The sequence below is a fragment of the Cryptomeria japonica genome, chromosome 7 (genome assembly GCF_030272615.1).
Source record: "Cryptomeria japonica chromosome 7, Sugi_1.0, whole genome shotgun sequence".
In the NCBI taxonomy this organism is placed as follows: Eukaryota; Viridiplantae; Streptophyta; class Pinopsida; order Cupressales; family Cupressaceae; genus Cryptomeria; species Cryptomeria japonica.
The window spans coordinates 201,979,556-202,003,682 of NC_081411.1; the positions used below are offsets into that span (position 1 = coordinate 201,979,556).

The 24,127-nt window shown below is 40.1% G+C and overlaps 1 protein-coding gene across 2 annotated transcripts in view; it reads left to right on the forward strand.

The window, feature by feature from the left end:
• LOC131857139 ((6-4)DNA photolyase-like) overlaps nucleotides 1-24,127 on the forward strand; it is a 144,161-nt gene that overhangs the window by 17,404 nt on the left and 102,630 nt on the right. For both annotated transcript variants that reach the window (XM_059209278.1, XM_059209277.1), the window contains exon 2: nucleotides 21,159-21,230. In XM_059209278.1, the coding sequence (XP_059065261.1) occupies nucleotides 21,159-21,230 (72 nt within the window). The remainder of the gene's footprint in view (nucleotides 1-21,158; nucleotides 21,231-24,127) is intronic.

Below are 24,127 nucleotides of genomic sequence, written 5' to 3' on the forward strand. Positions count from 1 at the left end.
AGCAGGAATATCATGCAGATTACCCTCGGTCGATGGTGGGAAGATAGATTTCTTCTTTACTGGCAGATGTGTTAAGTTTTCACTTAACTGACGAGCATTTAATGCGGTTGTTGAAAGAAATTTCATTATAAATCATCGGTTTTTCTTCATTTTTAATTCACCGAGCATTCAAATTAGCAGAGAGCGCGAAATCTGAGCGAAGGCATTCAAGGCGAAGGTGTGAAGCGATTCCTTTCAAGCATTCAAACTTTATCAGGCTGCTAAAGGTATTTTTCAAATGGCTTCCTCTTCTACTCCCGAATTTATTGCAAACCCTACTGTTGTGGAAAATATAAAACGCCCTAGGCCTGTATTTAAAATTATTCCCGAGATAGCTAAGCAAGATGATTCCATAGGCGCATTTTCAAAGATTCCTAAAAGTGTAGCTTATGCTGAAGACCCTAGGATATATATTCACTGCAATATTGAAGAATTAGGTTCTGAGGAAGTGTTAAAGATGTTTAAAACCGTAATTTGTGATGAAAATGGCAATGTCAAACCCGAGCACAAGGTTATTGAGACTTTAGGTTTTTGTGGAAATCTTGAACATCCCTGAATTTCTGGAGGAAGTTGTGAAAATTGTCCTAAGTAGGGCACATGGAGAATTTCTTTGGTTAGACCCAGTCTGCAAATTCACCCGGCAAGCAATTAGGGCAGTAACAGGTTTACCCTCAACCGGTAGCAGACCTGACAAAACTAAGAAGGTTCCTAATAACAAAGTCATGACCTTAAACGGAGCAACATCTGATAGTAGATCTCTGAGAGTGAATGACATCAAGGACATTAATGTGAGATTCATAAGTATGATATTAGGTTACAAGACTACACATGCAAACAGACTTAATTCAGTTTCTAGTCTTTGCATTAATAGTGCTTATGAAATGGTCAATAGTGATGAAAAAATAGATGTGTGCGAATGGCTGAAGGATGAACGAATTGATAACTTGAAGAAGATAAAAGGTGATAAGAAAGGGACATTTTGTTTTGGCAATCTCTTAGTATGCTTAATGTTGTATTTCACAAAGGAAATTCCCGGTATTGGACAGAAAGACTTTGGATATGACATACCGGTAGGCAAACAATTGCAAGAAGCTTTCACCGGTATGGGTATTGCTAAGGAAAACAACATAACTGAATATTTCAAAGCTTTCCAAACCAAAATGAAAACCAGAGAGAGACTACCACAAAGTGTAGTAGATAAATATGATAATGAAATCTGCTTTGTAATTAAGAAAGATGAAACATGGATGGAAGCTGTATTACCTAGAACTGTATGGGTACCAAAAATGGGTTATGAGGTAGATCTGAACATTGTTGAAACTTATGCAAAAGCTTTGTTAGATGCACCTAGAGAACCATCAGAAGAAGTTTTTGGTAGTGCTAAACAATTGAAAGTGGTGTACAAACAATGAAACAAAGGAAGAGAAGAGAAAAGTATATAAGAGATGCTTCTAAACAGGTAAAGGAAATAAAATAAAATGTTATGAACCTTATTGGTATAAAGGCAAGTGAACTGGAAGTACTGCAACCGGAGGCACACATTTCATCGGTTGGCACATCGTCTGACAGTGAGATACCTACGGTATTCAAGAGAGTTGATAGAAAGAGAAAACCCTCACCGGTACCCTCTCCTCCACCCAAGAAAACAAGAACCTTGAGAAAGAAACATCAAGCAGTAAGGCAACCGACAAAGAAACTTACACCCAAGAAGAAACAGAAACAGGTTATACCACCATTGGATAATTTGCTGAATGAAATAATTGATGATGGTAACTTGGCAAATGTGAGCAAATTGTATAACACATTCACTGATTTAGAAAAGGAAAGTATTGAAAGCAGTATAATTCTACAGCTGGACATATACAAGAAAGTGTTAATTGAAGTTGTAGATGACTTACCAAATGAACTATATAGAAGGTTAGATGCAAAGAGAATGGCAGTAATGGAGTTGGACAAGAAACTTAAAGTTGAAAAACTTCTAGCTGTACATCCAGTTAACTCTAAAGAGGAAATTGATGACTTAATTTGTGAGGCGAACAGATTAGTTTTTGCTAGCGGTCACCGACAAGTGAGCTTAATGGCTGGTAGAGTTAATGAAATTGCAGAGGAAACTGCTGATAAATGGGATATCTTTTTTGTGGAAAAAGAAAAACAAGAAGAATTGAACAGGTCGAAGAAAACATTTAAGGTATATTAGAAAGATAAGGACAAAGGGAAAGGTAAAGTTGGTGGAATACCAAACATCGAAATAACTGACAACTTACCACCACCCGTGGACATTGCACCGGTATGTACTGATGATACACCGACTACTGATAGTGTAGGTATAACACATGATGACACTAACCTTGAATCAAAAATTCTATTCACCATGAATGTTGATACTCAGGAAGTGAACATTGTTGTGGATAAGGATAATACAGAGGTACAGAATGATATTGCTGATAGTGGAAACATTGTTGAGCAATCGACAGAGAATGTTGAGGTTGAAATGCAAACAGAGCATACACTACAAACTTTGAGGTGAAATTTTTGAACTCGTTTGACAATTTTTGACAACCTTTGTCATTGATGTCAAAGGGGGAGTAGTAGACAGAGAAAAATGGCTATTCAGAGGAGATCATTTGCTCAAGGGGAGCACATATTTTTGGTAAATTTTTGGACTTCACTTTTTGGAACAGTTTTTGGATTTTTCTCATGAGTGTTGCCATCAATGCCAAAGGGGGAGATTGTTGGCATTCTACACTCTAATGAGAAATGATGGTGTTGTCATTGATGGCAACCTTCTGGCAACCACCTGACATTCATTTGGTAAAGCCACGAGCAGGCACCGACACCGGCATAGACATCTACATACCAACACTCCAGCCGACAGGGAATAAACTTTTGTTTATTGTATTTAATATAATTATCTGTTGTAAAGCCGACATGGCATATTGTAAAAGACTCATATATATGTATGAGATCTTATAGGTCATTTTGTGTAAGAAGTATGGTAGAAGGATAGCATGAATGAATGATATTTTTGTATAAGGAGATATAAGTTGACAACAAAGGTTTTGGTGATAGAATGAGCTTAAACCGGTACTGAACTTGACATAGTTGATGCTGATTTGAAGCAGTACATTGTATTGGATTTTCATAATCCATTCTGTAAGTTAGTGAGACTTCTATCTTGTAAATTGAGCAATGAGCTCTAGGCAGTTGGCCTTCCTGCATGTGCAGGCCCCTCATTGCAAGTAATATTTATTCATTGGCCAGTGAGTGAATATTGTGGGTCACAAATCCCACCGAGGTTTTTCCCACACCGGGTTTCCTTGTTAAACATCTTGTGTTATGGTGTGTTTTCTATGCTGTCTTTATTGTTCCTGTTTACTGCATTAATTCTTATTTACCGGTACACTGTTTTGGAATGCAAAATACTTAATAAGGTTAAGTATTTTGTTAACCGGTTAGATACTGATTAACCCTTCACTCTCAATATCTTTGGGACTATCATTAATCCTAACAACCTCGTTACTAGTAATCCGTACGTCGTACGGATTCTCCCTTGTTGTACCGTACAGATTTCTTATTGGAGTTGAGAAATACAAAACCACAGGAGCCTGAAGATCTTCTGCAAGCTGAATAACCTGTTACAAGGAGAAGCAATGAAGCAATAATCTGAAGAACACACAAAACACAAGAAAAATATTCTCAAAAGATGAGAGCTCCAATTCACCAAAAATGTATTGTGAATGATAATACAAAAAAAACAAAATTAACCTCTAATAGGTCAATAAACCCTAAAAAGGGAAAACCCTAGGCTTGCACATAATAATTAATTAATATGCACGTAATGTTAGCTTAAGTGTAAAAAGATAATTGGGAACTTAAAGAATTAAACAAATATTGTTTAATTAATCAAGTAAAGACCCAATTACTCTAACACCCCCCCTTAAGCTAGACTTAGGGAGAAGCTAAAACCTAGAACAACTATTGAAAGCATGAAAGACGGGTCCCGGCAACAAGGCCTGATCAGGTACCCAAATACAATGAAATATCTATGAAACGGAGACAAAGGAGAAAACCCAGTGGGAAAAAACTCCTCTCCAAAAAGAGATAAAAGAACATGCTGAAAGAAGAAGAAGGAAGGAAGGCCTCATAAAGATCAAAATTCCGGCTTGCATGTTGTAAAAAGGCATTTTTTTTTTTGAATTTTTTTGCTCGATTTGCGTGCCAGGGTCGTACGGCCTGGTTGTGAGAAAAAAAACCTAACCCTTAGCACACTAAAAAATTGCTTGAAACCCCAAATCTGCTTCCAATGCAAAAATTCTCAAAAACAGGAACAGGTAGTTGCAGATCTGAGCTCTGATACCATATTGGAGTTGAGAAATACAACACCACAGGAGCCTGAAGATCTTCTGCAAGCTGAATAACTTGTTACAAGGAGAAGCAATGAAGCAATAATCTAAAGAACACACAAAACACAGGAAAAATATTCTCAAAAGATGAGAGCTCCAATTCACCAAAAATGTATTGTGAATAATGATACAAAAAAAGCAAAATTAACCAATAATAGGTCAATAAACCCTAAAAAGGGAAAACCCTAGGCTTGCACATAATAATTAATTAATATGCACCTAATGTTAGCTTAAGTGTAAAAAGATAATTGGGAACTTAAAGAATTAAATAAATATTGTTTAATTAATCAAGTAAAGACTCAATTACTCTAACACCCCCCCTTAAGCTAGGCTTAGGGAGAAGCTAAAACCTAGAACAACTACTGAAAGCATGAAAGACGGGTCCCGACAACAAGGCCTGATCAGGTACCCAAATACAATGAAATCTCTATGAAACGGAGACAAAGGAGAAAACCCAGTGGGAAAAAACTCCTCTCCAAAAAGAGATAAAAGAACATGCTGAAAGAAGAAGGAAGGAAGGCCTCATATGATAGTTCTGATACTTAATATAAGTACAGATCCAATAGCCAACAAGATGAGAGGGGGGGGGGGTGAATCATACAAACTTAATCATCAATGAAAACATTAGATTCAACCTCGGTAACATATAGGAGTCATATAATAAAACTGTCAAACATGCAAACTCAAAAGCATATGAACAATATAAACCTCATAACACCAGATTTAACGTGGAAACCCAAATAGGGAAAAACCACTGTGGGATTTCGGACCCACTAAGAAATATACTCTTCTAGAGTGTGCTCAGTTAAAAGCCAATCCTGTTAAAGATTACAAAACACATTGCTAGATGTGACCCAGTTAAGGGATTTCCCTCAGATCTGTTAGGATCTTCACTTTGTTAGAAGTGACCTTGTCAAAGGATTTCAAACACTCATTTAGAATGTCACCTTGTTAGAGGATTTACATATAAGACTGTTAAGTCCACTCGGTTAAGAGATTTCCTGTCACTTTCACAAACTAACAGTAATACAATCTATCTGCAACTTCACATCTAAAATGCTAAAGCAGATTCTTATTTGTTCAATACAATCTAGACATAGAACTAATCTTGTCTATCTGTTGGGCATCAATACTCTATTATTCTAACAGGTCTTCAAGCTTCTGTGCGCGGTGATTACTATGTAGCATCCCTATGCATACACTTTCCCGCATACATTGTTTATCAACAGTTCCTTATTTATAAACAATCATCTAACTGCTTAATCTCCTTGATCACATTTCCCATGATCAATCATAGCCATCAGATCTTCAATCTTGTCCAGGTTCATTGTATCTTACGATCTGAAAAACGTTTTACCCTGCCTCGGAACTTGCACAATCATCTTGGAACTTGTGTTAGGGTAATGCGGTTCAATCTGAGCTGTAGATCTTCTTGCCGACTTTCCATTGCCTTAGATTCGTTAACAAACTTTTTCTACGACTTGCCAATCATTGATCCGCTCCAGCTCATCGACATCTTTCATTAAATATCACATGTAAACATTTAATGCATTCTGTTATAGCTCGGCTACAACTCGGTGAATACTAAACTTTACTCGGTAGACATTCTGTCTTCATTAACCGACTGCGATAACCTTAGGGTTTACCGACTAGGTTCTTTGTTTGATAACATAGTATAGTATTACCTTTTACATTTTACAACATATGTATGATGTTAGAACGATCTAAAACATCAAGATCTCATCATTGTCTGACTCGGTAGAGTTGCCCATTGAATAACTTACCCCTTTATTCATCATATTCTTTCCTGTTGTCTTTACCGACTTCTTTATAATCTTCATATCATATTTCTTAAGATATGGCAACATCATACTGAATTAGAAAATCAATTTCTTGACATCAATGACAAAATAATAATATCAAGACAGTAAAACATCTTTAATCGGTTATGTCCATAATCATCAACAACCTTCTCAATATCCTTGTTATATTGCCAACATCATAAAGATCAAAATTGTCGTAAAAAGGCAATTTTTTTCTCGATTTGCGTGCCAGGGCCGTATGACCTGGTTGTGAGAAAAAAAATCACCCAGATGCTTAGGAACCAAAATAGGTCAAATTTTATATGACTATAGGGGTTTTTGGGCCTTCTGAGCACGATGGTGAGATCCGTTTAGGCCCAAAGTGCTCAGAAAAAAAACCTAACCCTTAGCACACAAAAAAATTGCTTGAAACCCCAGATCTGCTTCCAATGCAAAAATTCTCAAAAACAGGAACAGGTAGCTGCAGATCTGAGCTCTGATACCATATTGGAGTTAAGAAATACAACACCACAGGAGCCTGAAGATCTTCTGCAAGCTAAATAACCTGTTACAAGGAGAAGCAATGAAACAATAATCTGAAGAACACACAAAACACAGGAAAAATATTCTCAAAAGATGAGAGCTCCAATTCACCAAAAATGTATTGTGAATGATAATACAAAAAAAGCAAAATTAACTTCTAATAGGTCAATAAACCCTAAAAAGGGAAAACCCTAGGCTTGCACATAATAATTAATATGCACCCAATGTTAGCTTAAGTGTAAAAAGATAATTGGGAACTTAAAGAATTAAACAAATATTGTTTAATTAATCAAGTAAAGACCCAATTACTCTTAACATTTCCCTTGGCTACGTCTTCGTCGGAGCTTGCTTCCTGTCCCTTGATCCTTCTGCTGTCACCTGTACACTCTTGCCTGTGTGTTGTATAGGAATGAACTTCTAGGGGGTTTTTATAATCATTCGCTCTTTTCAAGGTTAGGGTTAGGCTCAAATACTTTATTAATTTTTTACAAAATAATTGCCTTTTTATCTCCCGTATTTTTTCCTTAGTTACTTTCCTTACTTTTGCTTGGCACTTTAATTTTTTAAGACATATTGACCCTGGCCTTTTTCTCTTTTCCCTATATTTCCCTTCCCCAACTTTTAATACCCCCTTTTTTTGCAATTGTTTTAATTCTTCTATTTGGCAGTGCTTCTTAAATGTAATTCTTCGTACCTTCAGTTTACCAAGGTATTCTTTGGCCAGGTTGTGTCGTTTAGGTGGCCTTTTGGGGTCCATCGGCTAGTTTATTGCTTCTACCGCTGCTGCTGAATGATCTTTCCGCCCCTGTCCTTTTCTCCTTGTTGGTCGGGTACTATACTTCTTCGCTCTTCCCTTGTCACATATCCTGTCTTCCTCCCCTTTTTTGTTTGATCCCTGGTTGGCATCCTCATCCCCACTGTTCCTCTTCATTCTCGAGGGATCGTTCTGAGTCTTCATTTTTATCTCCGAATTGTGCAACCACATACAAACGTGCGACATCATCCTATAACATTCTTGTGCACAACATGTCCCTACATACTTGAGGTCCCATATCTTGTCAACTAACGGAGCGGGTCCCACCCCTTTATATCGGTTGTCAATGTAGCGGCCCCCGTACTGTTGATACCATTTTACTTTCTCTCCGTCAACCTTCGGTGGTCCCACGGGGTTAGGGATTACCCGGTACAATGAATTGGGTCCGGCTTCTGCTTCACCTGGCTGGGAGGCGATGAATAAATCTTCTGTTTTCAGCACCAGTTTTAAACAAGGGCCTGGGGTTGCCCCATACACCTCTAAGTCAAGCTACTCCTCTAGGTCTACCGGTTCCTCCTCTTTATTTGCACTCTCCGCTCTCCTTCGGGCCTCCGCTTCTTCATCAATATCATATGCTACGTACCCCTCCCGAAAACCTTCGTATGGGGCCCGCTTCTTCCAATGTCCTGAAACCCCACTCACATAGCTGGGTCTCCAAAATACGCATTTGTGAGGTGCTTGTGGATCCTGGGAACCGCCACACCTTCCACCCGTTTCGGCACAAGTCGTTCTTCCATGGCCGCAAAAGGCTTCGCCCATTCTTCATCTCTTCGGTAGGGTTCTTCTTTTACCACCAGGTCTTCTTCGACTTCCTTGCTCTGGCCAATGGTCCAGTGCCCTTTGGTAGCGTATCCCAGCATGTTAATCTCAATTACAGGTTTGTTCCGTTCTTTGTAGATTTTCAGCTTGGAACCATTCAGTGGGTCCTTGATTGGATTGTTGTCCAGAGTCGAAAGCTTCATTGCTTTGTTTTCCCCAACCTCTCTAATCTTATAGGGTTCGAGCCATCGAACTTTAAACTTCCCTGGTTGAAGTTCGTTCCAGCCGTTATACTTGAAAACTAACTGCCCCAGCCAGAAGTTGACCCACTGTAGGTGCTGGTCATGCCAACACTTCTGTCGGCGTTGCGCCACCTCCGTTGCCCATTGTGCCATTATTCTCCGTTCGTCCAGTTTTATCAGGCTGCCAAGCCTTGCACTCTAGCTCTCTTCATCGCCGAGTCTATTATCCACCACCACTCGTAGGCTAGGTACGGTATACTCGGTTGGTACTACTGCCTCCTGCCCATACATGAGTTGGAATGGGGTATGCCTTGTAGCGACTTTGTATTTTGTGCGGTAAGCCCATAGTACGGTTGGTAGCCTTTCCTCCCAGTCTTCCTGCTCCACCCCACATGATTTGTAAATTATTGACACCAACACCTTGTTGGTTGCTTCTGCCTGCCCATTAGCTCGGGAGTAGTACGAACTAGAGAGATTGTGAAAGATTTTGAATTCTACTTTCATGGTACGAATTAATTGGTTGACAAAGTGCACTCCCTTGTCACTCGTGATTTGAAGGGGTATCTGTTGTGACCATTTCACACATCGCCCCATTGCAAATGGGGACCCTTGCTTTTTTTGCTTTTTAGGGTTTGTTTTTTTGGTCTTTTAGGGTTTTGTTAGTTAGCCTTTGCATTTTGAGTGTCGCCCAGGGGATCACATGGATAAGCAAGTCCGGCTTGAGTGAGGTCCTGATCCTGAAATTTGGCTAAGTCTGGAATGTCCTGATCCTGAAATTTGACTAAGTCTGGAAACTGAAAAACCTCAAAAAACTAGATTTTGCAATATAACTCCTGGAGGTCTGAAACCACTCTCAAACATCCTGAAAGTATATATGGAATATAACTTAAAGTATAAGATACTTAAATGTTATATTCCATAAAAGTTATCCTGATAGAGAGTTCGAAAAGTCAAATTTCGCTCCTGTCCTTCATTGAGGAATCCAGAGCGAATTTCGCTCCTGTCCCTCTCAGGAGGACCAAGGCGAAGCGCTCCTGTCCCTCACCAAGGGACCAGGGCGATAATACTTATTTGAGCCATTCCTGACCTTGTTTGGACGAATTGAGACATCAAAGGCATGGTGAAGGGTAAAATGAGCATGATAGAGCATCCAGACTCGATCAAAAGCAATGAAATGATGAAGTTTTTGCCTAGAAGGTCAAATTCGCTCCTATCCCTCACTGAAGGACCAGAGCGATTTTCTTTATATGCACAATTTTAGACCTTTTTTTGGACATTAACTTTTATTCATAGCATGAAGCAGGATGATATCTTCCCTAGCAAAGACATTTCATGGTGAAAAGTGAAGCATTTGGGCCTGGAGGACAAAAAGTCGCTCCTGTCCCTCACTGAAGGACCGGAGCTTGAAATCCAAAATTGCCTTGTCCTTGAAAGATTTGAACGATTTCGCGAATTGAGAAGATCAAAGGAGATACATTTTATCAGTTGAATATAATTTGAAAGCGCAATCATGAGGAAAATTGGCCCTAGAAGCAAAATCGCTCCTGTCCCTCTGCCAGGGACCAGGGCGAATTTAAGTGATAGCTCCCGTCCCTCTCTCAGGGACCAGAGCGATTTTCCTTATAAGACAGGTTTTGGGCGAAGATCAAGTAAGTGTTAAGTTTGAGGCAAGCAAAGGAGGCGTAACGAGTCCGTTGAAGATAATTTGAAGATTGTAAAAACGCCAAGTGAAGCCCATATTGTCCTAGGCGCTCCTGTCCCTCTCCCAGGGACCAGAGCGATGTGGTTAGTGTCCCTTATTCCTCCCATGCTTAGGCGCCAATATTTTTGAATTACATTAAAATGCCAAATTCGATAAAAATGTGAAAGATTTAATTAAATTGGTATTTAAAAAATAGCGCGTGGACTTTCAATAATTAATTTAAAGCCTTTAAAAAATCGAAGTTTTTAATTACAAAGGCATTTAATTAATTATTATTAAATTAAATTTTAAAAAAGGGAGCGCTTGGGGTATTATTTTGCAAGGTCGGCCCCCTCTTTTATTAAATTTTATTTGTTTTTGGGCCTATTTTCCAAGTCGGCCTAGGGGCAATTATCAAGATGAGCGCCTATATAGGAGGGGTGTGTTGAGCATGTTAATCCATCTTTCAATCATTTGTCCAAGTGCGATTTTGAAGGAGCAATAAAGGAGTGCGAAATCTGGTCTAAGAAAGAGTGCGAGTTGAAGGCTAGAGGTGGAGCGAATTTTCCTCAAGATGTTGAAGGCTAGAAGTGGTGAAGTTGATAGAAGAAGCACATTTTGAAGACTTCGATCCACATTTTGCCTAGCAAACTTGCTTAATTTTGCATCTTTTCTTAGAGTTAATTCCCAAGTGGAGGTATGGCGAGATTCTCCTAGTCTCAATTTTGAATTTTGAATTTTCAATCTCAAGTGGCTTAGTTAAATTTAGGAAATGATAATTCAAAGATTTATCATGAGGTTTCCTAAATTAAAACTTAAATCTTCTTTCTAGTTTATATTTCCACGTTGCAAAACATGTTACTAATTTTGAAATGTTGTGTAGGTATCAAGATGGCGACTCCCAAGCTCAAAGGATTTACAAGTCGAAAGGCTCTCATCAAGGAAAATCAAGCCAGATCAAGGACGATCAAGCAAGGACAAGGGGCGACCTCCTCCAGCCTAGCATCGACAAGGACGACCTTCTTTGGACTAACGTCATCAAGGACGACCTCTTCCAATCTAGCATTCCAAGGCGAGGTACATCATCATCCTGCAAATCAAGGACACAAGAAGTCAGAGCAAGGGTTCGTTGAAGAACCAGATAGTTCCAGAAGAATTAATTAAAGCTAACTTCTCAACAACATCAAGTTGAATATTTACCAAGTTACAAGTGTCAGACGAGGTGGCATCCTAGTCATCACTTCTCCAGTCAGTGTGGTCCACCTCAGCATGTCCAGATTCAATGTACCTAACTCTGATGTACCGACCCCGGCTATCCATTGGTCGATTTTTCTAGAGAGGACATGTGTCCAAGCAATACAATTTTATCATTGGTCAAGCATTAAATGTTATGTAATGGTTGTAACAAACCCTAATTAGGGTTTTCATTGTTGAATCTTGGCCATTGATCTCGAATTGATCTTAGCCATCAAATTGTATTGAGGGCACTATATAAACCCCGACTCTTCATTTTGTAAAGGCAATGAGAGATAGTATGTAAATAGTTGAAGCAGTTAGAAATAAGATAGAAATAGTTGGAAAGAGTTAGCAAATAGAGAGTAGTTAGCTAGTTGATAGAATAGTAATTAGAGTAGAGTAGAGAGAGAAGGCAAAGATTGTTGCCAAGATGTTGTTGTAAAAGACTCGTAACTTCATTGAAGAAATGGTGAAATTTATGGGTCGATTCGACAATTTGCATGGTCTTTATACTTCTCATATTTGATTTCATGTTATTAGATGAGTGGAAGAAATATGCTTGATTGATGGTGAAATTCGCATATCCATACTACTAGCAGCTTGTTGATTGCAGACTTGCCTTGTGTAGTCAACTGGAATCGTTCAGCTTAAGCTTAACTTCAATTGTCGCTTCTTCATTGATATGCATCAACTTGATGGTGTCTATGCCTGCAGTGATGATTTGAACATCATAAAGCTTCCCTTCGAAGATCGCACTAGCCTTGTGGAGATGGTCCTGCGATGTCAAAACAAGACCTAGTTAGAGTTTCATCTAAGATCAATCATTGCTCCTACATTCTTAGTATTAGGATTAGATCCTCTCTTCGCCTTCATCTTTTTTTTTCCATTTTTCAAATCTAAGCTAGTGAAAATCCTGTGTTCCAGCAATATTCAAAGCAAATCAGAAGTTTAGGCATCAAATGTAAGTCCCCTTGTGATTCCAGCAAATCACATCATACCACAAAGAGCTTATCCACACGTAGAGACCCTACATACAAGAACCTTGAAGTCATCCTGATTGATCCTTTTTCGCGATATCTTCAGCAATCAGAGGCTTTACTCAAGAGAGGATAAGGTACCTTTAGGTATTTTATTCTGTGTTTGATAATGTACAAAATACACGTCAACAGTATCCCGTACCTTGTGACGATCTGTTCATACAAGAACTGTGCCGTATTCAGAGCCGTGTTATTCGGCAAGGCCCTCGCTTCTGCCCACTTGGTGAGGTATTCTATAGCTACTACAACATATTTGCACCTATGCATGCTACTTGGCTTCAAAGGTCCCACAAAGTCCAGACCCCATCGTTTGAATAACTCCTGCGGTTGCGAAGGAAAGAGGGGCATGAAATCCCTCTTGAGTGGTTTTCCCGCACGTTGGCAAGTGTCACACCCGATCACCCACTCTCGAGTGTCGGTGTGTAGAGTTGGCCACCATAGGCCAGCCAAAAGCACTTTCCTGGCACTCGCATCTGGTCCCATATGTCCGCTTGCTAACCCGTCGTGTGCTTTCTTCAACACACCGGCGATTTCCTCCTCCATAACACATCTCCTCAAGATTTGGTCGGGACTCAGTTTGTATAACAACCCATTGATTAGTTGGAAGGTCTTACTCTTCATTGCCAACTTCCTTCGTTCCCCTGGAGGCATCTCCCTTGGAAATGTGGAGGTAGAGAGGTACCGACCGATCTTTTCGTACTAGGATGGTAGTATTGCAATTTGGAATAAGTGTGCATCTGGAAAGTCTTCGTTCACCCCTTCGACTGGTTCCCCTAATTTGATCCTTGGTAGTTGGTCGGCTATTACATTGGACTTTCCTGGTCGTACAATAATGGTGAAGGTAAATTCCTGCAAGAGCAGTAGCCATCTACTTACCCTACCTTGGATAATTGGTTTATTTACAAGGTACATTAGTGCCTGATGGTCCACATAAAATGTGAACGGTGTAGCCAACAGGTAGTGCCAGAAATTTTGTACGGCGTACACCATCCCTAGTGCCTCTCGCTCTGTTGTGCTATAGTTCCGTTCAGCCCTTGATAGGAGTCGGCTGGCGAAGAAAACAGAATGGTCCAGGCCTTGTGTCCCTACCTGCACGAGGGTAGCACCAATTGCAAAGTTGGAGGCATCGATGTGTATATGAAACTCCTTATTCCAATCCGGGTATACCAGTATTGGTGCGCTCACCAGCCGATCTTTCAGTTCTTTTGAAGGCTTCCTCCTGCTCCATACCCCATACGAACGACTCTCCCTTCCTTGTCAGCTTATCTAGGGGCCAGGAGACTTGTGCAAAGCCTTTGATAAATCTCCGGTAGTAGCCGACGTGGCCCAAGAATGATTTCACCCTTGTCACACTCGTTGGGCCCTCCATGTTGACAATCACGCCTATCTTATCTGGGTCTGTCTTCAAACCTTCTTTATAGACAATGTGGCCAAGGAGCTTTCCTTGCGGTGCCATAAATCTGCACTTCCTTGGGTTAAGAGCCAGCCTAGCTTTCTGGCACCTCTCCATACATTCCCCCAATGCCTTTAGATGGGTGTCCTGATCATTGAAAATCGACCAATCATCTAAGAATGCCCTGAAATTTCCTACGGACATTTTGTCAAAAATGTGTAAAATTATTCTCTGGAAGGTTGCTGGTGCATTACATAGCCCGAAGGGCATGCGATTGTAGGCGTACACCCCCTCCTCTACCACGAATGTGGTCTTTAGCTTATCTTCTTCCGCAATACTTATCTAATTGTATCCCGAAAACCCATCCAAAAACGCGTATATCTCATGCCCAGCTACTTCTTCCAGAATGGTGTTCGTGAATGGGATTGGGAACGGATCTTTGATTGTTACTGCGTTGAGGTACCTGAAATCTACGCATATCCTTATCTGATTAGCTTCCTTCTTGAGAGAAATGACTATTGGGGAAACCCAATCACTAGTTTCCACTTTGAATATGATCCCCGCCTCCAACATTTTGTTGATTTCCTCATTCACTTTGGTTGCGTAGTTCTTGTTCATCCTGTACGGTCTCCTCCGTACGGGTTGGGCTCCTGGTACGAGGGTTATGCGGTGTACGCACAATTCCGGTGGTACCCCCTTCAACTCCTTGTAGGTCCAAGCAAAGACATCCTTGTATTCCAAAAATATCCTGAAGCTGCCGCCTTCAGTACGGGGTTCCAGTCATCTTCTACGAGTATTACCTGCGGGTCCTCATCCTTGCCTAGATTAACTTTTTCCACACCCCTTTCCTCGTACTTGATGGGTTTGTCTCGTTCAAACTGGTGGGTTGGCGTGTCATCCACTCGTGCCATTCCCTTTTGGTACCTGCCATACTCTGGTGGAAATAACTGTTCGTCCATACCGACACTTGATTCCCCAATCTCGCATATTTGCAACATGTGGCACTCCGGGTGGAAGACCTCGTAGTCCTCCATTTGCCAATGGAAGAGCCCGACCAGCGAACTAGTTCCATCCTCTGAGCATCCGTCTAGTTCCAATACTCCTTCGTTGGGTTCCCTCCCTCCTCTATCTCCTTTGGAACCCCACTCCCATCTATTTGAGTCCTCCGAGTTGGAGTCAGATGATGCTAGCTCTTCACTGACAGACTGATTCCTTAGGTCAATCGCATACTTATGGCCTTCACTCTCGATTGAGAGTGTATTCTTCTTCCAGTTATGATTGGCTCTAGCCATGATCAGCCATCCCCTTCCCAGGAGGGTGGCATACACTTTTCTCTCCAGTGGGATGACTATGAAGTCCAGAATGAATTGTTGTGTCCCGATCACCACCTTTTGTGCCATGAGAGTTCTGATGGGTTTGATGCCATGCTCATCTGCACCGACGAGATGAAATGTTCGTGGCCAAAGGGTAGTCTTGCCCAGACCTCTCCAAGTTTCTTTCGGTAGCACGTTGACTCCAGACCTGCCATCCACAATGGTGTTTGTGAGCTTTTGTCCTATTATGTCCATCTCCACCACGACAGGTTTTCGTCCAATGCTTAACGTGAGTAGCATAGGATCCACGACCTTCGTACTAGGTACCTTCATCAAGGCTGTACTATGTGGTTTTGCCATTGTTTGGTTTCCCTGGTTACTGGCAGTGTCGCTGACTGCATTTGTCAGGGCCATCCTCAACTGTGGCATGGTCTATAGAAGGTCGGATACCCGCACGGGTATAGTGGTTTGTAACATCTGCTTAATGATTGTTTTCTCTGGTCCTGACCGGAGTGGGGTACTGGCAGTCGGGTGCGAGGCCCTATGTTCTTCTACCATCGCCCGCTCAATATCTGCCCTGGCTTCCTGGAGTCTTTCTTTCTCTGTGCGAGGGTTTGGATACATGGCTTTCTTGTTTTGCAATCTTGTGATTGCCAGTATGCCTTCCTCGGGTTCTTCTACCTCCAGCATATTCACCTCTTTTTGCTTTGGACATGCTGTGTCCTTGTGATTCCCCGGACCACACCATTTGCACAACAAACTTCCCGCATCATCTCCATTTTGGTATTCCCGCGCAAAGCGACCCCATTCATTGCATTTTCGGCATTGGATCATGGGTCGTCCCTTTGCGTCGTATTGAATTTGACTCCGCAGAGTGTTGGTATTGGATCTGTTGTTACCCTGTCAGTTGTTTCGGTACTCTCTAGGAGAGGCGTTAGAGTTTGTTGTCGGCTTCGGAGGTGTCGCCGGCGGTGTGACTTTGTCGGGTTGGGCGTAGAGCACTTGTGTGCTCTGTGCTTTTAAGTTGTGCGGGCATTCCTTAATGGAATGTCCCATTACTTGGCAGATGTCACAAAAAGCTTTACGAGGGCAACTCCCTTTTGTGTGCCCTTCTGTTTTGTAGTCGGTGCACCATAGTTCCTTTCCTTCTTTGTTAGCTTTTAGTTCTTTCATCATCCTCATCATATCCCTTCGGAGTGCTTGCACCGTTTTGGACTCCCCATCATTGTCTTCATCTGTACTGTCACCATCGCTCACCCGACGCTTCCCTTGGGATGTCTTATTTTCACTTTCAATATCCATCGCACGGTTGTATGCTTTGTCATACGAGGGTGGGGGGACCACCTTCATCTTCCGTTTGAGGGATGGTACCAATCCTTCAACAAACCATCTCTTCTTGAGGCCATCGGCCGGCTGGTTCTCCATTTTGTTGAGCAGTTCCCTCAACCTTCTACTATATGCCCGCATGCTTTCGTTTTTTCCCTGCTTGGTATTGTAAATCTCCACTACAATTTCATTGTCATCCCGTAGGAGTTTGAACTCCTCTTTGAAAGCCTTCTTCAGACGGTTCCAGGATGTTTTATACTGGGCATCCAGGTCCGTATACCGGTCAATGGCTATTCCTCGCAGAGTGGCTGGAAGTGCCTTCAACCAGTAATCTCGATCGTCCTGGCCATTTGTTTCCCAAATGGTCACGCATGTCTTACAATGTCGCACGGGATCCTTCGATCCGTCGCCCATGAATTTTGGAAGCTTTTGTTTCTCTGGGGTGTGTGCCATTGTTTTTGTCTGGAGGGTTTTATGTAGCGCTTGGAAGCTACTATATGCCTGGAAGGTATTATGTGTCTAGAAGGTACTGTACACTCTTGACTTGGTTGGACCTCTGTCCGCAGGGCTTTGGTCCCCCTCGCTCCTATAGTTCCTCGTTCTCGAGGTTTCTGGATCTGACCCTCCTATTTTGGTTTCCTCTGACAAGGACAAATTCCTGATGCCGGATAATGTTGCTTCAAAAATATTGGCGACCTCTTCGTGTAGGTCCAATATCGCCTCCTCTCCTTGTTCAAAATACTTTGATGGGTTGCTCTGCGACTCGGCTCCTGAGTATTCTTCACTCGACGTCGAGTGTGGGGCCTAGTCGGTGAGATCTTCCTCCGCTACGTCTGGAAGTGGCAAGTTCCTCGCGACCTCTGCCAACTCCTTCCACGTACACGGCCTTTGTCTCTCCCGACTACGACTTCGATTCACACTTCGACTTCTGCTACGTTTCTTAGGGCTCTTCGAGTCAGCAACCTCCCTTAGCCGTCGTCTCCGCTCAGTTTGTTCCTTTATACAGAGAGATCTCCGTACCGTTCCCTCGTCTACTCCTTCGGTGGTAGTGGTACATTTGTCTTTGTTCGGCCGTAGGGGCATTAAGTGCCAGAGGTGTGGCGCCGGCTTGTCTCCCTCTCCTCTTCCTCCCTACGGTTGCTCTCTACGTACCTTTGGAGTACTTGTTGCCGATGGAGTTCCCGTACAGTTTCCTCCCTTCGGTCTTGAAGTGCAATCAGATTTCTGGCGAGTAACCTTCGAATACTTCCGAGCAGGTCAAAGACGGGAGTGTTGACGGTGAGTTCACCACGTAGCGTGCCTTCAAAGATGGCTCTCTCCTGAGCTTCCCTCTGCACGTACTGCGTGACCGTGCGTGTCGCTGTCCATGACAATTAATTGCTGGTTGAATGGTCGGCCCATTAATTCCTTCCACCTGTCACCATAGTTATCTCCAGTTTCGTTCAGGCAACGGTGCCAAAATGTTTAGTCTTTGATGTAAGGTTGGTTAAACTCACAGATAATACATGTTTTCCACATGTAGCAGTTATTCATGTAACAAAACATTCATATATCACAACATAAGTAATAATGATAAACAACTAGACCGGAAGAGTTATATCTTTATTGAATTATCCAAAATACATCCATACATGATCTCCCCTGCCAAGGTTCCAGCCAAACCATATATAGACTCGACGGTTGGCCAAGTTGCCAACCGTTACCAACTCCCAACTACCCGACGGGAACCTCTCGGCGACTCAACATAAACATAAACACAATTATAACTATAATCCCTACTAACATGTGTTATTGACCCCTAACACTAACCTACAAGCAAAAAAGTTGGGGTCCTCATTTGCAATGGGGTGATTTGTGAAAATGTCACAACAAAACCTAGGTAGCCTTCCAAATTTAGTGAAGCTAAATTGATAGTGCCCAGCTTCTGAAATTTGTCACATGTGATTCCAATATATTCTCTTAGGAATTGGGAAGACTCATTTCTTTGACAAATTTGAGTTGAACAAAAAATCATTCACAAACAAGTTGGTAAATTAAATCTTTGGTATACATTTTGCCATACAAAAGAATGTACATAGGAGGGCATCACTTATTAGAAGCAAGGAATAAGTTATAAAATACATAGCCTTAATGAATGTGGTGACTTGTTGAAGGAAAAGGAAACTCGTGATATCATTTTATTGATTGTAGTGAAAGGCTCATTTGAATGCTACCTAAGAGCCTTGTACTAAATGGATGTTTATGGAGAACACAGTCCTACTACTGAGAGGGGGGGCAGGGGGAGGAGTGGATCAGTAGTAGATACAATATTTTAACATTAGTGACTCTTATAAAAACTTTAACGCTCAACTTGTGTGCAACTAAAACTGTTTAATCTTCAAACTGAAATCTGAAAGAGAATGTAACTGGAACATTGAAGCAAAGCATCTACACAAGGACAAATCACAATATTTTACGTGGAAACCCAGGATGGGAAAACCATAGTGAGATATGCTGCTAGGATCTACTATCCTAATCCAGCTTTGCAGTTAAGAAAGTTTACAAACTTTTAGGGCACTGACCCAAGGAATCACCAAATCCCTTATTCAAAGCACCAACTTCTTAGAGTCACAATTCAACATTCTGAGCAACAACTCAGTACATCTAAAATACGACTTTTATGAATGTAATATGTTCAAAACTACTACTGATTTCAACTTCAGTAGCACCACATTTTAAATATTTGAGACATAAGAACAGACTTTCAAAATCTGATTATGAATAACCTCCACATATGCTATGTAATGTTGCTTTTAAAACTGAGCTGCAAACAAAATGTCTCCAGATAGAACACTGTCAACAATCACATTAATCTGCAAATTCAATCTCAAACAGTTTTGAAGAGAATGTACCGTTGAAAACAATGCTGTGATAAACCCCAATCTGTATTATACCTGATTCCAAAACTCCACACTATTTGTTTTCACACGAACCACAAGGACTTCAAAAACTTCTTATTACTCTTAAATCAATTTATACTGTGTACAGCACTTGAAAAAGAAACTTTTAATAACAACTTCTTTCTTTCACGTGTTTCAGGCACACCACTCATATGCATCTTTGAAATAGACACCAGTATGTAAGACAAGTTTGTACATCAGACCTTAACTGATTTAGTTGACAGTTTTAACATCAGTTATAACTGTTGTCTTAGTTAAGACAAATAGCCTCTTATTTACATTCGATATTCTTCTCAAACAAGAAAGAAAAGCCTTAACTGTCGAAGACAGTTAGGATCCGATATATCTGTCTTAACTGCTTTTCTCCTTAATTAGTCAACATTCACAGTTCTGCATTCACATTGATTTGAAGAGGTAAACCAGAAATCATGTACAGGAGACGTGTTCATGAAAGATTGCATTCTCCAAACAGAGTAAGATACTGTGACAATTTGTTTGTGTTGTGATACGCAATCAGTAGTTCAGTTTTGTTCATCATACTAACATTCTTTACTGTTTGTATTTGCTTAGTGAGTCCAGATCAAAGAACAACAAATCCGCAACAACAGACCTGTGAAAAAATGGGAGACAAACAGCAAAATCCCACAATCGATAGTATGTACTTTGCCAAGTAAAAAACCTTTCGAACTCATTTAAACTAATTCCAAACTAATTCTCTGCAAGTATATGAATGGAAACATAATTGACATCAATGACAAACAATACTGTCAACAATTTAGTCAATATAAACCACTGAAGTGTGAGATGCTGCCGATAAGAACAAATCCTTATTCTACTCTTTTTGGAGGAGAGAGATTAAACCATTCAAATATAATTTTCTGTTTAATGATGTCTTCATTGTGTCCATGACACTAGACAAACTTACAACATGTGATTTAAATTAACCGATATCATAATTGAATCTGTTTTAGACTGACATTGCACAGGCTAATGTTAAATTTTTAGTAGATATATTCAATTGTTCACATTTTTAACCAGCTTCTTTTAGTTTGTTTAAGTTATTTTAAATTTATTTGTCTTTGTATGAATATCTAAAAAATAGCTTAAAATTAAAATATGTTAAAAAATAACTTAACCAAATTAGAAGAAGCTGGTTAAAAATGTGAACATTTGAATAGATCTACTAAAAATTTATCACGAGTCTGTACAATGTCAGTCTAAAACAGATTCAAATATGATATTGGTGAATTTAATTGCTTGGTGTAAGCCATCTTCCTGCCATCCCCAAAATCTGGGAAAAATTTGCCACACATGAAATCCGTCTTCCTGAAAATTGGAGAAATACTGGAGTTTTCTGAATAATGTGTTGCACATGTTAAGAATTCTCTTGTGGTAAGGTTCAATTCAGGATATCTAATATTACAAGAGGAATGGACAAACTTTAATATGATTAAACACACTTGAAACAAAAGATTTAAGGGATGGTTACATCTATTGCCTTTTGTTGTGTGATTTTCCATCAGAATCCATTGAGTTTATATGATTCATTTATCTTGTCTCTAAAAAGGTATGGTCCATTTTTTTTTGAAAATGCCATCTAATATCTAATTTACCTTTATTTTTGTTTGCAGTGGAGCATCCAGAAGTTGTGTTTTGAATTTGACATAGAGCCTTATGCACAAAAAAGGGACAACTATGTTAAGGTGTGTGTACTCTTGGTTTTTATCTTTTCATTTTTATGTCTTTTAAGAAGCCTCATAATCTATTATGCTATTCCTGCTAAGCCATGTGTTAATTTATACAAACTGTTAGCCTGCAATGCATAATATTCTTTTAGCTTTCTTGTTTGTCATGTATAGTGTACCTACAGGATATCTTGTACTTTGGAGAAATGCTTTACATGGTAAAAGCAAAATGTTGATCAATATTATAATGTTTTAACTAGGCTAAGCAGTTGAAATAGCAAATATTAAAATAAAACAAATAAGAAAATGATGAAGCAAAGTGTTGATCTCTTCAAAAATTGATGGAAATTTGGGATAGGAAAGAAATCCTAGGATAATTATTGGAGACAGTCAAATAGCTCTACAGTTGCTTAACATCATAAAACAAACAAACTTCAGAGCTTTTGTAATAGCCCCTGTCCAATGGATGATTGAAACAAGGAATATTTTTGCCAATAATCTCCGAATTTGGTTTATATGTGCTGCTGATATGTTTGTTTCAGACTGAAAACAAGATGTTAACAGTGGCTTTTGAACAAATATAAGTGTCCTTTTTATGTTTGGAAGACAAGTCTGAGATGTCTAGACAACTACTTGAGAGTTCAATACCAAATTAGACCTTTAGATGACACATAGATAACACTTTCAGTCAACTGACATTTCATCAAACACTTGGTGTGCGTTCTCAGAATTATAGTGAGTTATGCTGCAAGCCAAGACTACCTTCTTATTCATATAATGAAATGAAATTACATCTCATATGACAACCCAATTGACACAAACTGTTATTTTCAGACTTCTGAAGACTTATGACTGATATAAACCATTACAATCACAAAAAATATAATGTAGATTGGGAAATGAAGAACCTGAATAAAATACAGTGATGCTGGTAGTAAATATCAGTGGTGATCATACATCCTAAGTGCTAACTTGATCTCATACATGGCTGTCATTGCAAGTCTGAAAACTCTGCTGTAGGTCTGAGAACTCCAATACAATCAGCTGCTATCATCTTGAATTCTCCCTTCAAAAGGTTAGGTTGCCAACTAGAGGGTAGCGCTAAACATCATTGTGGGATCTAGATGATATTCGATATGTAAGACCCAAGGTAGATGCCTCCCTGCTGCTGAAGGTGATGTCTCAGAAATATTGTTATCACTGCTGTCAAATGCCTTCAAAAAGGACTTTGCCCTGATCGGTTTTCCTTCCAAAGGAAGCACCTAACATTATTGATGGACTTTGGGCATTGCTAAGAGTCTAAACATGAAAATCGAAGGTCCCAAGGGATGGCAGACCTGATATGGTTCGGCCTCTCCAGACAAATATTAGATGCACTTTAATCACCAATAAATGCCCTTGAAAGAATCACCTATGCTCACCCTTCAATCTGCAATCAACAAACTGTGAAACTGATGCAACTATGGTGGGATATGAGCGAAAACAAGGGTACCAGGAAGTCTGCAACCACTGTCAACAGCAAGTCCAAAAACCACGATCTGCCTCCAATCAACCTTCAAATCCACAAATAGGAATATCGCTACCCTTCTGGTTCAAAAAATATGCTTCCAATGTCAACCTTTGTCAAATCTGGAAATTCTGAAGTCGGAAGTACCTGAGGTCTGATATGAAAACTCCAATTAGCTCATATGAGGTGACTGAAGTATCATCTCCTCAATGCAACACCTCGAGAGATATTTCACCCTCTCAGTTATGCGATCAATGGAAGTTTCCGTTCCCAAAGACCCTTAGTCTGCAGACACCAACTTGGTTCTACAAAAAAAATAGTTACGATTTGCCTTCTTTTTACACGCCTCAAAAGCATTGCATCAAAACAAAAACGAACTCAGCTGAATTAATAGAAACTTATTTTCTTATTTTTTAATACCAGACCATGCGAACATAGAATGAAATAATCGCATGTGCCAATTGACGCACATTCTCCTAGCATAATCTCCAATAAGTATCAGAAAAAAAATGATAGTAAAAAACAACCTATAATATCCACGATAGAAAAACGCTATAGGCAAAAAGAAATTCATCCTATCACCACTGCAGCAAGAACCCAAACATGCACAAAAAATTTATATTCCAAAAGGAATCTCTGTTTGATTCATCAAGGCAGAAGGGCATTACAAAGACTTGAAGCAGCCCCACTCACACTGTCGCACAAAAAATGGGGATAAATTAATTTCTGACTCCGTCCAGATGAAGGCATACTAAATATAACGCCATGTTGATAAGACCATTGCAGCCCATTAATAAGTTAAACGTGCTTCTTTTTATCAGCTGATTTGAATAGTCAACCTTCAAAAATGACGTGGCAGATACTGCTGACTAAGCAAGTGAAGTGGACAAGTATCGAGCTCAAGTTGGCACCCAAGCAACTCAAGCACACAACTAAGTAGCTCAACCAGGCAACCAAGTAGCTTAAGTAGGTAACCAAATAGCTCAAGTAGGCAACCAAGTAGTTCAAGCACGCAACCAGGTAGCCAAGTAGCTCAAGCACACAATCAAGTAGCTGATGAAAATTTGATGGATAATCAATAGCTTGACTAGTATTTCATTCCAATTCTCTTTTCAACAAAGCTTTGACGTCAATGACAAAATAATCAATAATTTTTTCTATAAATAAATTTAAAGTGAACAATTTTTAGGGTTTTTTCTTCATGTTTTTAATGGTTTGTGATTCACCAAGGGTTTCAACTTTCCTTTACCATGCGTTTCAAATGAATCTGAATGCCCCCGTAAAGAACCAAATAAAAAAATTGTGAGCCCTTCTTGACTCCTTTCCAAATTGCAATTAAAATTTAAAAAAATCTTTGATAAACATCTTGCAAATGTCAACCCTGTGCCCTATCCGACAGACTAGTGGC